The following is a 16,033-nucleotide window of genomic DNA, read 5'->3' as shown; positions in this document are numbered from 1 at the left end:
GTCCTATTGCTCTGTGTTATGGTGGTAAACTGGAGTAAAACATAAGTCCAAGATCAATGGCTATTACAGCCTTAAAATTGGAGGAATGATTGTCTCAATTTCAGGGACTGCTGGGAGTCTCAAAATTAATTTATGTTCACTAGAGCTGAGTGGAAATTTTTCCAACACAACACCGTTCCGTCAGAAAAACATAATTCACTGAAACCAAAACAAACACTCAGGAAACCTGTTGATTTTGACAAATCTCCATCAGAAACCTGCCAGCTTGTGGGCCTCCCCTGCAGCCCACCTAGCAGGCTGCCACAGAGCTAGAACCCCCAGGCTCCCCAGCTCGCAAGCCAGCTAGCTCTCTGATAGTCAGACCCAGCTGGCATGGGAGGTGGGAAGCTGTAGGAGCCCCAGCCAGGTGGCATGCTGCAGATCTGAGGTTTCCAGGCTCCCAACCTCCAGGACTCCTGGCTCAGTCCACAGCTCCCATGGCTTCTAGGCTCCCAACTCACCATTTGCCTGCCTGTTTTGAAATTATCAAACAACATATTTTGGTTTTTCAAATAAATTTTTTTAATAATCTTTCTTGCAATGAGAATTTCTAAATTTTTGGTTTTGTCTGAATCGAAACAAAAACAGATTTTGAAATCTTCCATTACACTGAATTGCCATTCTCTGCTCAGCTGTAATACACACAGAAATGAAGAGTCATGGGTTTTGCATGTCAGAGAGGCAATGTACTTTAATTTGGGCTAATTCAGAAACTCTGGAAGTTAGTTACCTGGCAGATGCTGGACCAAGTTACACCAGTTAAAATTCAAAATACCTCCATTGACATCAATGCAGATATACTGTGTAAAACTGGTGTTAAGTGGGAAGAGAATCAGTTCCAGAATCTGACCCACAGTATTTAATTTACAATTCTTTTGCCCACCCACAGAATGCTGAATCAGTGCAAGTTATACTACATTACCAATTATGGGTGAGATTCACCAGCACAGTCTGGCTGCTTTGAGCTGCTCAGGCAACACAAAGCAGCCATAAATCTGGTTTAAACAGCAAGTTAAGCCATTCTTACGACTGTCTTTCCCCGCTGAAGCAGTGTGAGATGCCTCGAGCATGCCCATAAATCTGGTCCCCATATCCAGTTTTATGGCCAAATTAAATCAATGACTAATGTACATCATCTTTGAATTTGCTCATTGAATCCAACTCCTACTGATTGTACCCTAACTCTCACCAGCCAACCCTATCCCTGCAAGAATCTATCTCAGCACTGGTTACCTGCACACATGTATTATTTTGGTCATATTTCAGGTTAGCGTGAAGCAATAGTTGAAGACAGGGGAAATTCATCTTTTGTTTCTTATTGTAGGTAGATCCGTGGAAGGAAGCTTTTATAACTAAGTGAAAACTTTATAACTTTACGGAAGGAGTTAGTGTCGTAAAGAACACTGAGGGCCAGATTCTGCAAGTTACACCAATATAAATCCAGAATGATTCCTATGAACCTATCAGTGTCTCTGGGCCCAATTCTGATTTCATTTCCACCAAAGCAAAAGAGATCAGAATCAGGCCCCCAGAGGTTCAAATCCTGAGTAGGAGATAAGGACACCAAATGTCTTTTACCCCAGAGTTCCCGTATAGCTTTCTGCTAAGACGTTCTGAATAGAGATTGCTCTTCTCTTTGTCATAGCTCACACAGCTTTGCTGTCTTCAGTCAAGAAGGAAAGGCAGGAATTACAAAATTATAAATGCTATCTCAAATTAAGCTAACAATTTCACCCTTTAAAAACTGAAGTTGGTTTTTATTCCAAATGTCCAGACAAAATGTTTAAGTACGGGTAGGGATTATTCCCACCCTTTACCTGGAATACTAGGGAAAATTTGTAAAAATAAGGAGAAATGTAAAAATAAAAATTTGTACAAATACAGAGTAGAACTGTGCACCTCATGAAGTATTTAAGGAGTGCTCTGTAGAAGCATTCAAGTCAAGAAAGCAGCCATTCCTGCAGCCCTTAATCATAAGAGTGGGCCCACAGCCCCACTATTTCCAATGGGACTATTCCTGTGAATAAGGGCTGTGGGATTGGGCACTGGATCTTGATCAAAGCCCACTGAAATTAGTGGGAGTCTTTCCATTGACTCCAGTGGGTTTTGAATCAGGCCCTCAAAAGTACAATTATAAAGAAGCAAAGGTTTTGAGCTGCTTGATTGAAGTGTAAGTATCAAGAGGTCCCTTCCACTCTATCATCTTTTATTAGATTAACACAGAAAAGGGTATCAACAAAGAGCAAAAACCTTTTGACTTTCAGTCCTTCAGTGCCTAGTAAAGTTTTAGGAAGGATTATTTTGGTGCCTATCCAAATGCCCTTTATCTTTATTAAACTGCAGTTAACCAATAGCTCACTATCTTCCTGGCAACAAGCAGAAAATATCCTATCCAATACGTACCAATGTCAAACTAGAACTTTGATCTTAAATAAAAATATTGGCACTGCTTACACAGGAAAGCAACAACAGAGAACTTACACATAAAGGGCATGTCTTCACTACCAGCTGGATCGGCAGGGAGTGATCGATCCAGCGGGGATCGATTTATTGTGTCTAGTCTAGATGCGATAAATCGATCCCTGAGCGCTCTCAAGTCGGTTCCTGTACTCCAGCTCGGTGAGAGGCACAGGCAGAGTCGACTGGGGAGCGGCAGCAGTCAACTCACCGTAGTGAAGGCATCACAGTAAGTAGATCTAAGTACATCAACTTCAGCTTTTCCTTTTATCTCTTCTAATTAAGACATAATCTGCCTACCGTTGAAGGACATCCATTTAGAGCCTAACCTTATCACTCTTACACACCTTGAATAGCATCTTACTTCACAAGTAGCCCTCTCTTACTTCACAAGTAGCCCTAAGTAGCCAATTGCAGAGTAAGATATCACTCAATGTTAGGAATGTGGTACAACTGGGACTTTATTTACTTAGACTATTTGAAAACAATTCATTCTGTGAATGTAGTGTGCAATCATATGCTTGGAGGACAAAATGGGGTTACTTTCATCCTTTCTTCACCAGGTATTAACAACAACAGAGGGTCCTGTGGCACCTTTAAGACTAACAGAAGTATTGGGAGCATAAGCTTTCGTGGGTAAGAACCTCACTTCTTCAGACTTGCATCTGAAGAAGTGAGGTTCTTACCCACGAAAGCTTATGCTCCCAATACTTCTGTTAGTCTTAAAGGTGCCACAGGACCCTCTGTTGCTTTTCACAGATTCAGACTAACACGGCTACCCCTCTGATACTTGACAGGTATTAACAGTTGATTTTTATAAAAGTACAGCCAACCCAAGAATTCCTGCCTTCTGTTGTAGCATACTTTACAACTGAACTCTTACTTTTTGTTTTTAATTTTTTTCATTCGTGATGAAAGCTTCAAAGAGTCTCTCACCTCACAAATGGTAGAATTGTGACTATATCAGAACCACCTACATCAAGATTACATTATAGGAAATCATGATGTCTAGTCTGAATCCTCTCTACTGGTTAATTATACTTGTTCGTCATCTCTGACGCTTTAAAGCCACATGACTCAAAAGATGAGTGATTAATTTCTATTGAAATAAAATATTTGCAAACAAATACTATCAAAGAAGAGGAAAGGACAGATACTAAAAGCTAGAAATTAGATATTTTCTTATTTGTTTCCATTTCCATTGTAACTGGTAATATTAAAAAAAATGGGGAAAATCTGCATGATGTGGCAAAACAGGATTATTTACCGTTGCTCCTCGTTAAAAAAAAAATCTGTTAGATATATTTCTACAATAACTATCAGGTGTATTCACCTCTAACTGGCCAAGTTCTGCTCTCAGTTATTTCAGAATAAATAGATCAATTTACTTCAATGGACCTACTCTGCATTTCCAAGTGAACAGAATTTGGTGCACTGACTATGCATTATTCTTATTTAATATAAAGGAAGTGGTGTGCATGCATTGAGGAGAAAGTTCCTAGATTTATAATTGTTCACACTTTTTAGGGTTTAGTGTTCAATGGTCAAACCCCAAAAGGTCAACACCTAAGAACAGTATTTATCCAGGAAAAGGAGAGGAGAGTCAGCATCCTGTCTGCAATGTGACTGGTTTCTAGGCAGCAGCTCCTCTCCACTTCTTGAAGAAATAAATGTGTTGTTCGGTTTCTGAAAATGCAGTTTACATTGTGAAAACTGGCCCAAGTTCAATACACAAACAATTCACTTAGATCAAGAAACAGAAAAAATGTATTTGCAGAAACAGAACATTTCTCTGATTCTTTGAGGAGAAAGGGGACTGGCCACCAATACTCTAGTCACTCGGTAAGGGGACACTGACTCTTCTCTTCCTTATCTGAAGGATAGTGTTGCCCCTTTTCAATCCGAGGGGCTAGTCAAACTTTGGGCCCTTGGAGGTGTTCCAAATGGAAGTATAAACTGACTATGGAATCTCATGTTTTCTTTGATGCAATCTTGTTTATTTACAAGGAATGTACAAGGTCCTGCTTCTCCAAATGCAGGAGGAACTAGAATCAAAACAATAGCTTCTTAGGCCTAGTCTACACTAGAAAATTAGGTCGGTTTAGCTATGGCAGTCAGAGGCTAGGTCTACACTACAGCGGACTTCCGACCTAAGATACGCAACTTCAGCTACGTGAATACCGTAGCTGAAGTTGCGTATTTTAGGTCGGCTTACCTGGCGGTGAGGACGCGGGAAAGTCGACCGCTGCCGCGCTGCCGCCGACTCCACTACCGCCTCTTGTCGAGGTGGAGTTCCGGAGTCGACGGTAGAGCCATCAGGGATCGATTTTACCGCGTCCTCACGAGACGCGGTAAGTCGATCCCCGATAAACCGATTGCTACCCGCCGGATCGGCGGGTAGTGAAGACGTAGCCAGAGACAGAGCCGGCACTAGGCATAAGCAGACTAAGTAATTGCTTAGGGCTGCAAGCAGCTCAAAGGGACCCCTATTCGCTTTTTATTATGTGTTGTGTGTGGAGCCCCCCCAGAGTTTTCCCACTTATGGCCTCCAATGGGCTAGCACCACCTCTGATCAGAGATGTGAAAAATCCACACCCCTCAGTGGCATTGTTAAGCTGACCTAAGTCCTCATGTAGACAGCACTAAATCAACAGAAGAATTCTTCTATGAACCTAGCTAATGCCTCTTGGGCAAGTGGATTACCTACGCTGACAGGATAATCTCGCCTGTCAGCTTAGGTAGTGTTTACACTGAAGCACTACAATGGCACAGCTGTGCCACTGTGGCATTTTAAGTATAAATATGCCCTTAGCTTACAGTCCCAAGCCTCCTGAGTCAACACTAGACCCAAAACCCCTCTCCAGTTTTTTTCCAGGGTCATACACCATGCTCACAGGCTGTTGCTTGGATTTCTTGCTTCTTACCTCTGAGTCTGTCTCTGTTCTGTCTAAGTTTCTGTATCTGCACCCCAGTTTCTCCCTCTAATCTCTCTCTCTCTCACACACACACAGTGGAAACTTCCAGCTACATGGTGCTGGTTTGTGAGGTGTGGCCCCTTAACTGTCTCTTACAACTATCTTAAGTGAAGGGTGCATTCACACATCAGTTTTAACAAGGTTCTAACTCGGCCCATAACAAGGTTTAACCCAGCTCATAAAAATAGGATGGATCCTATATGTGTCAGCTTTCTACCATTCTGTTTTCTGGCTGTAGACTTGAGAGGGTGTCAACCTCTATGGAGTCAACCTGTTCTATTCAACTTCTTTTGTTAATAAAAGCACATAATTGCACCCATTTCTTACCCAGTTTTGGAGTCTTAGACAAGTCAAAAACAAAGCGTTAGCTTAAGAAAAATATTCATTTTCCCCAGTACCCTAAAACTAAGAGCCAGATCTTCAGCTGGTGTAAATCAGCATAGCTGCATTGACTTCAGAAGAACTATCCAGTGGTTTGTTTCCTACATACTCTGGGAGAACAAAAATAATCTAAAGTATACTCACCTACATTATACATCTTCCTTATTATTTATTAGTTAGATAAAATGTGCCTTATTTTATCAATTCAGAATTTGAAATGAGACTACTGCAAAGAGCTTTATAACTAGTGAGTGGACATTTATAGAACATGTGACGCTTTCAAGTGGTACCCAGGGTTGTGAGGCACCTTGCTAATACCTTCCCTTCGCATGAGGAAGCCTTATCTGTGCCTTCTGCTGGTCAGCTCCCCAACTCTATGTGCAAAGGCAACACAAGCATGCCCCTCTAGGCCTAGGCAGGCCTCACTGCCTCTCTACATGTTAGCAGTAGGTACACTGCAACCCCCAAGCCTTCTGAGCATATCCCTGGAGGGCCCAGCCCCTGATCCACTGGACGGACACTCACAGAATTCCCAAGATCCACTGTTCCGAAAGGAGCAGTACACCCCTGCTTACCAGATTCACCTCAGGATCACCGCTCCACTCAACTCACCGCACTTAGATTTGTTAATAGTGAAATTAAGTATAAGTTTATTTAACAAAGCACAGAGACTGAAGTAATAACAAGAAGAAGTATTGGAAACAAATGGTTACATATAAAATAAAATCCTAACATGCATTCTAGAACCTAGACTTAATTAACTAGATACTTTCATGTCTTGTAGAGTAATGTTCACCCGAAGTCTTTTCAGTGTTTTACAGACAGTCTGGCTGGGACCCTCCTTTCATACGACAAACACGCTGTTAGCTTGTCTCCTCAGTGAAGGATCCTGTGTTTTTTGTGCCTTCCCTGACATACCAGACTAATCCTTTTATCTTTGTCATAAACAGGATACCCCCCTGCTATTTTATTTCTTCCTGTAGATTTTCTCTCTTGTAGATTTTGCAATTTTTTTTGACTGACTTTTAGCTTAGTGTGCAAATAAGCCTCCGCTGTGAGACATACAATGCACAATACACACGTGGCCAGACAGAGAGATAAGCATCTGTTTCCTCCTGCCTGAAAGGAACATGTCCAAGGTATGTCACTGCCCGGTGACCTGCCTTAACTCCCAGACATTAAGAACATACTTTTTTAGTATAGCTACATAATTTCTGAAATATTATCCATACATACATTTCACAATGATAAAGATGACCAGTGGGTTACGGACTCTCAGTAGAGACCTCACATACCAACCCTTTGGTTATGCAGCTATTTGACTCAGGGAATCCCTGTAAAAATCTTTGCAACCCCTATGCCCTCTGGCAGTTAGCACTGAGAAGTCCCTGGGTCATGCATGCTTATATTTCTCTCCAAAATTAGCACTGTGCACATGCAGTAATTGGGCATGCAGTTTCACTAGCAAGCACTTCAACATTTTCAACAGGTGGTGCTATTGGACAAATCCTACAAAGGTGACTTCTATAGGAGATGAAGTTGACTCAGCACTTCACAGGAAGCTCACAGCATTTTGCAGGATTGGGGTCTAAATCATGAGAGCTACTGTGCACCTAAAAGAGCACAAGAAGTGGTAGGTTGGCCAGGGGTTATGACCATAAGCATTCAAGTGACTATGCAACATGATTAGGCACATATTTAGGCACCTAAATTTAATCAACGTATTTATGCTTGCAAGTATTCATGATGTATTTTAGAAGTTCTCTATTTATAATGTTTCATTCCACAATTCCTATATGTTGAAGTATGGAACCATATACTGGATTTTCAACATTATAAAATGTTTTTTTTTTAAACTATCACCTTTGCCCTAAAGTTCACAAATTGAAAAATGTTAACCACAAAGCAGAACAAACAGTGACTATGTAAATTAAAAAGTTCAAAAAATGAAAAGGTAGTACATATAACAGTGTAAAATGAACACATAACCAGCCAAATTCAGACCCAGGTAAATGCATGAAATTCCACTAACTTGTTTACACCAACCCTGAATTTGACTCGCATTCTAATTCTTATCTGATTACTTATTCAGATAATAAATAACTTATCCTCAGAAAGAGTCCAATATCCACATTAGTATCTGTGAGATTTAAAGGATTCGAGGGACATGAATTAATACTTTATGGTAATCAACATTCTGTAAAATGCATCAGTAAAAAGACTTGCACGAGCTTCTTTTTGCACATAAAGGTCTTTGTTTTAATAAAAGCAAAAAAGATGCTAGAAACTCTGTACATATTGTAAATTAGGGGATAAATGTGAAAGGACATGTATATTAGAGAGATAGGGTGTTAATCTGTTGATAGCCAAACAGTTGAGAACAAAGGAGTTTTTCTGAAGATATTCAGCAAGCTTGATTTCACTGGGACAAGTAACGAAGGAGAGGTGTAGTGGAGAGACTCAGAAGGTCAGTTGGTGGAGACAGATCAGATGATGAGGTGGGATCAGAGGAACTGGGACTGGTTGGGGAGAGAGACTGGGAACAAGGAAGAGAGCTGGGAATGGCTGGGCAAGAAGAATTGGACTGGGAGCAGGGTAACTGGGAATGGAAGCAGGCGGGGAGCCTGGCACTCGGACAGGAAGACCAAAAGGGGAGGCTAGCGTGGGCTGGGCAAGGAGACTTGGATTGGGATGAGAAGCCTGAGGAGTGGAGACTGGGACTAGGACGAGGAGCTGGGTTAGGGGAAGAGACAAGACTGACACAGGGATAAATTGGACTGGATGGGGCAGAAGGGGTCAAATTTCAAGGTAACAGACAAAAGAATCTGTGCCATTAGCAGTGATTAATTTATGCTGAGGCTTGCTAGGGCTGAGGTACGGCACCTCTAAACTTGGCACTTCATAGCCTCAGCAACTCTGGGCTTGCCGCATCAGTTATGAAAGTAAAAAAAAATTGCTTGAGCCCTGACACAAATTACATTACAAATTAAGTACTGGCCACTAGTCAAAGCCTGGAATGAAACCCAAGATTCCTGAATCTCACCACTGCTCTGCTGTCAGCAAATATCCATGAAAACTGCTGAAGAAGTGCATGTCTCATCCTCATCTAGTGCTGTTCCACAATGAGAATGACAGCCTATCAATGTTACTCAGTTAATCAGTTACTCTGTTAGCTCGAGTGGCAGTGGTCTGTGTGTGGATCTAAAAATTCCCTGCTTGATGATACATGTGGGTGTCAATGTGATGCCACACGATGGAGTTTGGGGGGCAGCAGGAGTGTTTCAGTTTGCTTAAAAAAAATCTAGAATTTTACACACACACAAACTGTGTTAAAAGAACACTATTAAGGTTGCAAAATAAAGCACTCAAAAGTTTTGAAATGCCTGTGCAACTTTAATTCAGTCCCCTTATGCATAAACATTATGATACCGTTTTTAAAGATCACATACTATAATTTTCTACAGGACTTTTGCCTCATTCAGTGCACTGAATGGGATGGTGCTACCACACACCTTCCAACTATTGCAACAGGGGGGTGGTTTATTCACAACCCTAAGCAACATAAATTATGCTTGTATAGGCTGTAGTGTAGACATCGCGCTAGCTACTATAACACGGGGAGGTGGAGTTCCTTCGGTGATGGAAAAACCACTTCTGTCGTTGTAGTCTGTGGCTACGTCCTCACTACGGGGGTGTGGGGGTCGATTTAAGATATGCAAATTCAGCTATGCAAATAGCATAGCTGAATTCGACGTATCGGAGCCAACTTACCCCACTGTGAGGACGGCGGCAAATTGACCTCCGCGGCTCCCCCGTCGACGGCGCTTACTCCTACCTCTGCTGGTGGAGTACAAGCGTCAATTCGGGGATTGAATGTCGCGTCCCGACAAGACATGATAATTCAATCCCTGAGAGATCGATTTCTACCCGCCAATTCAGGCGGGTAGTGTAGACGTAGCCTGTGTCTACCCTACGGTACCATAGCTATGCTGCTGTAGCACCTGTAGTGTAAACAGGTGCTACACATTTCCTAAACATTATTTTTGTGGAGAAGACACTACATCATTCCACCACGCAAACGTACAGCGCTGAAACTTTTTTTTATATTGCAGATGGCATAGTCGGAAGTTGCAGATTTAATATAGTGGCAATTTTAGCAGGGATACCAAATGTATTTTATCTTCTCCGGTGGATGGCAATGAATTCACAAAGTCTGCGCACCACACAAAAGTTGGATAGACGTTAGGGAGATGGATATTATCTGCAAGAAATCTACAAACATGTAGAACTCCACTTCATCTCCTTTGCCTGCCTCTGAATCCCATTCATCTACTCTAGAAAATATCCTCTGTCTGTCTCAGTAAATCCCAGTGTGACATATTTTCAGATTCCCCCAACTGTTCTTAGAGTAGGCGTACATCGTTTGCAATGCTCTTCCTGGGAACCTCCTTCCTTCCACGATCGGCAACTCCTGCCAGGCATTTCCCAACTTGGCCAAGTCCCGTATCACTGCCAGTGGAAATCTGCGCTAACAAAACTGACTTTGTAAATCCCAGCTCCTCAGCCGCTTCCTCGGCGTGTGAACGAGAAAGCCCTTTTCCTCTCTTGCCCTCTCCTCCACTAGCCAAGCCAATCTCCTCTCCCCTGTCCAGCCACCGCTCCTTCCCAGCTGGGGGAGGGATTTTATCTCCTCTCCAACTCAGAGACGGGCTGGGAGAGGAGACTGAGGCGCTTTCGCCTTCTCCCTCCATGTGGGGCAAACTCCTTGGCCGGCCTGCCTGCCATCCAGCTCGGCTGGGAGTGGGCATCACCCCCCATCCATCCATCCATCCCTAGGCGTTTCCTCCCCTCCATCCCCTGCCCGCGGGGCGCCCAGCCCTTACCTGGAGGAGGTTGTGCGCCGCCCTGTAGCCCAGCGGCGGGCCGCCCTTGACGCCCGGGGGCAGCCTGCCGGTGGCGTAGCCGTGCCAGGCCACCACGTAGGGGTTGTCGATGGTGAGCCAGTAGCGGACCTGGCCGCCGAAGTGCTTGAAGCAGAGCCCGGCGTAGTCCCGGAACAGCTCGGCCAGGGTCCGGCTGGCCCAGCCCCCGTAGGCGTCCTGCAGGCGCTGCGGCAGGTCCCAGTGGTAGAGGGTCACCACGGGCTCCACGCCCAGCTGCCGCAGGCGGGCCAGCAGGCGGCCGTAGTGCGCCAGGCCGGCGGGGCTGGGGGGCGCGGTGCCGTTGGGCAGCAGGCGCGCCCAGGAGAGCGAGAAGCGGTAGTGGGAGACGCCCAGGCGCCGCAGCCCCTCCGTGTCGCGGAAGAGGTTGTTGTAGCTGTCGCTGGCCACGTCCCCGCCGGCGGGCGCCGAGGGCAGCGGCTGGGGCTGGCGGGCGCCGGCCGGCGCCGCCCGGTGCGCGAAGGTGTCCCACACCGAGGCGCCCTTGCCGCCCTGGCGCCAGCCCCCCTCGGCCTGGTACGCGGCGCTGCCCGCCCCCCACAGGAAGCCCGCGGGGAAGGTGTCGTAGAGGAAGAGCTCGTCCTCCGGGTAGGGCAGGCGGGCGAAGCGAGCCCAGGTGCCCGCGCCTTGCCCGGGCTCCCCGCGCAGCCGGCGGCAGCTCAGCAGGCAGAGCAGCAGCAGGTGGAGCGGGGCCGCAGGTGTCATGCTGCTGGGAGGGCGGAGAGGGGACGCGTGTGAGCGCCTGGCTCCCGCCCCGCAGCCCCCTTTATCCCCTCCCCGCCCCCCCGGGTGGGCACGGCCATTAATCATTACCTAGGTGCTCAGCGCCCTTCGGCAGCCTCGGCCGGGGAGGGGGCGAGCTGGATCCTCGGGGCGTCCTCCAGGGGCGCGCCGGGCTTAGCCGTGACTGGGGGGGGGGAAGGTCCTAGGGGTGCACGGCCCGCGCTGCCAGGATAGGGAAGGGAACGGGGAGCAGCTGCCCTGTAGGCTCCAACTCTTGTCCCCGAGACGCAGCACGTCGGTTTGTCTCTTTCCCTCCCCTGCACCTGGAGCAAAGACACATGAGCGCTCCAGAGACAAACCCTGCGGGACCCATTGCAAAGGGCGGCAGGTGGTTATTGAAATGGGGCACTGGGATGCCTGGGTACCTAAAACGCCCGCGGTGCCTAACTTTAAGCACACGCCTTTGAACACGAGCCCTTTGCTGCTGCCGCCTTGCTCTGCTTCCTTCTCTGGAGGGAGCCATTTAAAACCACTTTGGGATGTTTTCTTTGAACCGATTAAATCAATGATTGATGGAGCACAAAGGCAGGTGAGAAATAACCTGAGGCTCCTAAGGAGCAGTCCGCCATACTGTATGGGGGAAGGAATCTCTCAGCACCCCCGTGCAGCAGCCCAAATCTGACTGGGGAGACACTTATTGCCAGCCCCAGGCTTGGGCTGTGACGGTGACCACACTTTTAAGTGCAAAGCACTGGTGCGGAATGGATTTATTGGACAGAAGTGACGAGTAAGCGTTTCAGCAACTGTACCAAAGTCAACATAAAACAGTCTTCAAGAAACGTTTTAACAGGCGTCTAAATGTCAACTCTTCCAGAGCTCTTGAGACAAATTTATGATTAAATTGCCTTTCCCGGTCATTTCTCCACCTGTGCTCATGGATAATTAGGAAAGAAAGGGGGAAAGTACAAAACCGTCCTGTAATCTTAGCTCCAACAGTGGAAAAACTGGCTGTGAGGACTCAGAGGAACTAAATGTATGTCTACACTGGAAACTTCAAAGCGCTCCCGGGGCAGCGCTTTGAAGTGCGAGTGTGGTCGCGCGCGAGTGCTGGGAGAGAGCTCTCCCAGTGCTCCTGGTAATCCACCTCCACGAGGGGATTAGCTCCGAGCCTGTCTACACTAGCGCTTTCAAGCGCTCAGTAGACTAGGTTTATGCTGCTAACTGGAAGGCTGTACTTGTGATCGCAACGAGTCAAAGTGAGTATCACACCGACAATCACAGACAACAGAAATGGAACGGACTTATAACGCCCTGGAGTCACAACCCCCTTGCAGTACAGTTACATACAGCACTTTGTCTAGCAGTTTTAAATGTCAGAGGCACTGAGGCTCCAACCACATCCTATAGAAAATTACTTTAAAAATAAATGTATCCGATGTTTTTCAATCCAGCATCTATTTCATGATACAATATCAAAAGTCACCGCAGCTGCGATCATTCCATTTATGCAATAAAAAATTAATTGACCAAGAACTCTATACTCTCTCACCCACGCATATACTAGTTTCTGGGTAGCCACGCACAGGCAAAATCCTATTTTCCTTTCTGGAGGTGAAGAGTATGGTATATGATTGTTTGCTGCATGAAATTAGAAATGCCTCACAGATCTTTAGAGGGCAAAATCCATCAAGCAGTGTATTTAAGTTTAATGATTTTAGTCACTCCCTTTAATTGCTTGTGTGAATGTGATATGTGGACTGTTTCTAAAGGTCAGGTTTCAAATGGCTACTCTTCTTATCTCATTTAAACCAAAAAAATCCGACTAGAGCAGTCAAATAAAAAAAGTTGAAAAGGCCAGTATTTAAAATTCAAATATTTGAACTCTAACAGTTGGGGCATCTAAAAGCAATATGCATCTGCTAGAGAGGCTGATAACTACAGATAGATGTTCCCAGGAGATAAAGTTATTATTTAACCAAAGAATGAAAGTATTATGATAATTTAACTATTTTTAGAAAAATAATTGTCTGCAGAGGGGAAAAGGCAGGTAATTGCTTATAATTCATTGTATCTCAAGCAGCAATTGCTAGTGAAGCTGGAGGTTTTACCTATTTTTGAGGTTGATTCTAACCTTTCACAAGCACGACAGACCATTTTACTTGGCTTTTCATAGTGTTCCATCTTTTTCCCTTTTGGCACTGATTAGACTTGAAAGGGTTTGTTTGCTTTGTTTTTTAAATATAGGAACCCAAATTTGCCATACTGGATCATACCACTTTAAATTAATCAGAATGAATGGAGATTCTTCTGTCAGATGGCTAGAGCTTTAAGTTGATGGCTGTACAGGGGCAGACTGTACCCATTAATGCTGTGCGCAGGAAATTTATGAAATGGAAGCAAATAAGAGTGTAGGTAGGGGTTGATACTGTGATGGTGGTTAATCAGCTGCAAGGAGTGTATTTCCAGGCTGATAACCAGACAGTAGCAATACAATCTGATCAGCTGGATACATTCTATTCCAGTCCAATTAAATAACAATTTGTTTCAAACGGGGCAATACAAAACACTTCTGAGTTTGTGCTGAGTAGCACCTAAAAGGTTTAATCAGTTGCCCCAGCAGTAAATTAGGACTGGACACCAATAAAACATTTCAGTGCAAAGAGCGGTTTAATTTTTCTGGTACTGTACAGTGAAAATACCTTGTTTGTTGGGTGGTCTGTGAGTTTTGCATTGCTTTTAAACATGCTCTTTTGTGTAACATGCCATGTTGCTGTTCTCTGTTTTTTTTTTTTTTCCTATGAGTTTACTGGTTAAGGAAGAGGAACATATGATAACTATTATTAATATTAAAGGTAGTGACCAGAGGCTCCAGTCATACTTGGGCCCTTTGTGCTGGGTGCTGTACAAACACATGGTAAGAAACAGTTCCTATTCTGAAGAACTTGCACCTCAGAACTGCCATGGACTTCACTGTGTAATGAGTGTAGAATGAAGGTCATTCTGCTACTGATCTGGGTTCTTAAATCTATCTAGTTTACCCCATACCATGATATCTGAGCACCTCACAATGTTTTTAATTTATTTATCCTCACATCATCACTGTGTTACCACTTAAACAGTTTTGCATTTCTTAAATAGAAGATTTGTAAGTCATCTTTATAACTAAACTGTGCTCCGTGGTAAAAGTAAATCAAAATAGGAAAGGGAACTCACGTGTTTTGGTGGTGGTTGTCTCTGGTCATGACACCAGACCATCTTGAGGTATGGGATGCAGCAAGAAGAAGAGAATGCGGAGAAGAGAAGAAATGTATCCGTAAGTTCCTTTGCCCAAACAAGCCCAAAGCCATCTAGGTAAAGGTGTGGGCAGTGTGTGGAGCTGTGCAATAGTGGATCTCTGAAGCTCCCCACTCCCTTTCCAATAAATCCCATTGTATAAATTTAACCAGGAAGGAGACTCTGAACTGATGTAGAAACAAATACAAATGGGGGAGGGGAGGTGTTTCCCTTGGAGAATTTTTAAATATCTGATGCAACATTTTTGAAGATGTATCACAAGAGCACTTTTATGCCAATGACAACTATATATTCTGTAAAAAAAACACCAGTGAGTTTGCACCATTAACATCAAGGCTCCTGTCAGTCATACACACTTAAAAATTAAAACCATGACCGGTGTTAGTAGAAATGAAGAAGAAAGACAAAAAAACAGGGAAGGTTATCCTGCTATTCTGTGCATACAATACTGGGCTCATTCCCATCCACAACTAGATCTCTTAACCCCCCCCCTTCCTCCTTCTCGGTCATGTCCCCTAAAAACTAAGTTAACGGTTACATATTTCATTGTAATATTTTGACACAAGACTTTCTATATAACAGTGTCTTTTTAAAAATCTTACATTGTCTCCCAGATTTTCTCTTTTCTTTTCCTTCCTTTAATTCATTCATTCCCCGCCCCCCACTTACTCCTGTCTGCCTTTCTCTTTTCATTAATCTTTAGTTTTCTCTGTGATTAACTATTATTTCCCCCATACTTTTTCTAGTGCCCTAGTTCTCTTCCTCCACCTCTTTTACCTTAATTTCTTTCATTTCCCCCTCCCCACCATGCTCTCAATTCACACACACACACACACAGTTCATCTCATCCCCTTCCCATGACTCACTTACAACCAGGGTATGAGAATGGAATATTCTGAGTGAACATAGTTCTCTCAATCACCCTCCCATTCTTAGCTTCCCATCTTCTCCTCTCACCCCCTGTTCCTATCTTCTGTCAGGCCACATCCTAATTCCATCTTCAAGTCTCTTGCTCCAATCTCTTACATTTTCCCCCAGTCACTCCTCCTTGATTCCATCTCCACATAGGATGAAAGAACTGACAGGTCTGTTTTATTGCCTCTAGGATCTAGCTAGGTCTCTCTTTTCTTCCAGAGAAGAAGGTAAGGTAGTATCAAGATGTGTCCCCTTCCTGTGCTCTGTCCCAGAATGGGTGAGAAAGTCAATAGAGGAACAGATCTTCCT

The 16,033-nt window shown here is 44.4% G+C and overlaps 1 protein-coding gene across 1 annotated transcript in view; it reads right to left on the bottom strand.

The window, feature by feature from the left end:
- The window catches only part of LOC113406799 (klotho-like), a 49,854-nt gene extending 38,357 nt beyond the window's left edge, over positions 1 to 11,497 (bottom strand). Inside the window, exon 1 of the mRNA XM_026653543.1 lies at positions 10,736 to 11,497. Coding sequence (XP_026509328.1) covers positions 10,736 to 11,497 — 762 coding nt within the window. The remainder of the gene's footprint in view (positions 1 to 10,735) is intronic.
- Positions 11,498 to 16,033: the final 4,536 nt, after the last annotated feature.

Source organism: Terrapene carolina, unplaced genomic scaffold, assembly GCF_002925995.2.
Source record: "Terrapene carolina triunguis isolate 2854851 unplaced genomic scaffold, T_m_triunguis-2.0 Scaffold141, whole genome shotgun sequence".
In the NCBI taxonomy this organism is placed as follows: Eukaryota; Metazoa; Chordata; order Testudines; family Emydidae; genus Terrapene; species Terrapene triunguis.
The sequence above is the reverse complement of the archived record's forward strand: the minus strand, read 5'-3'. Positions and strand labels throughout refer to the sequence as shown.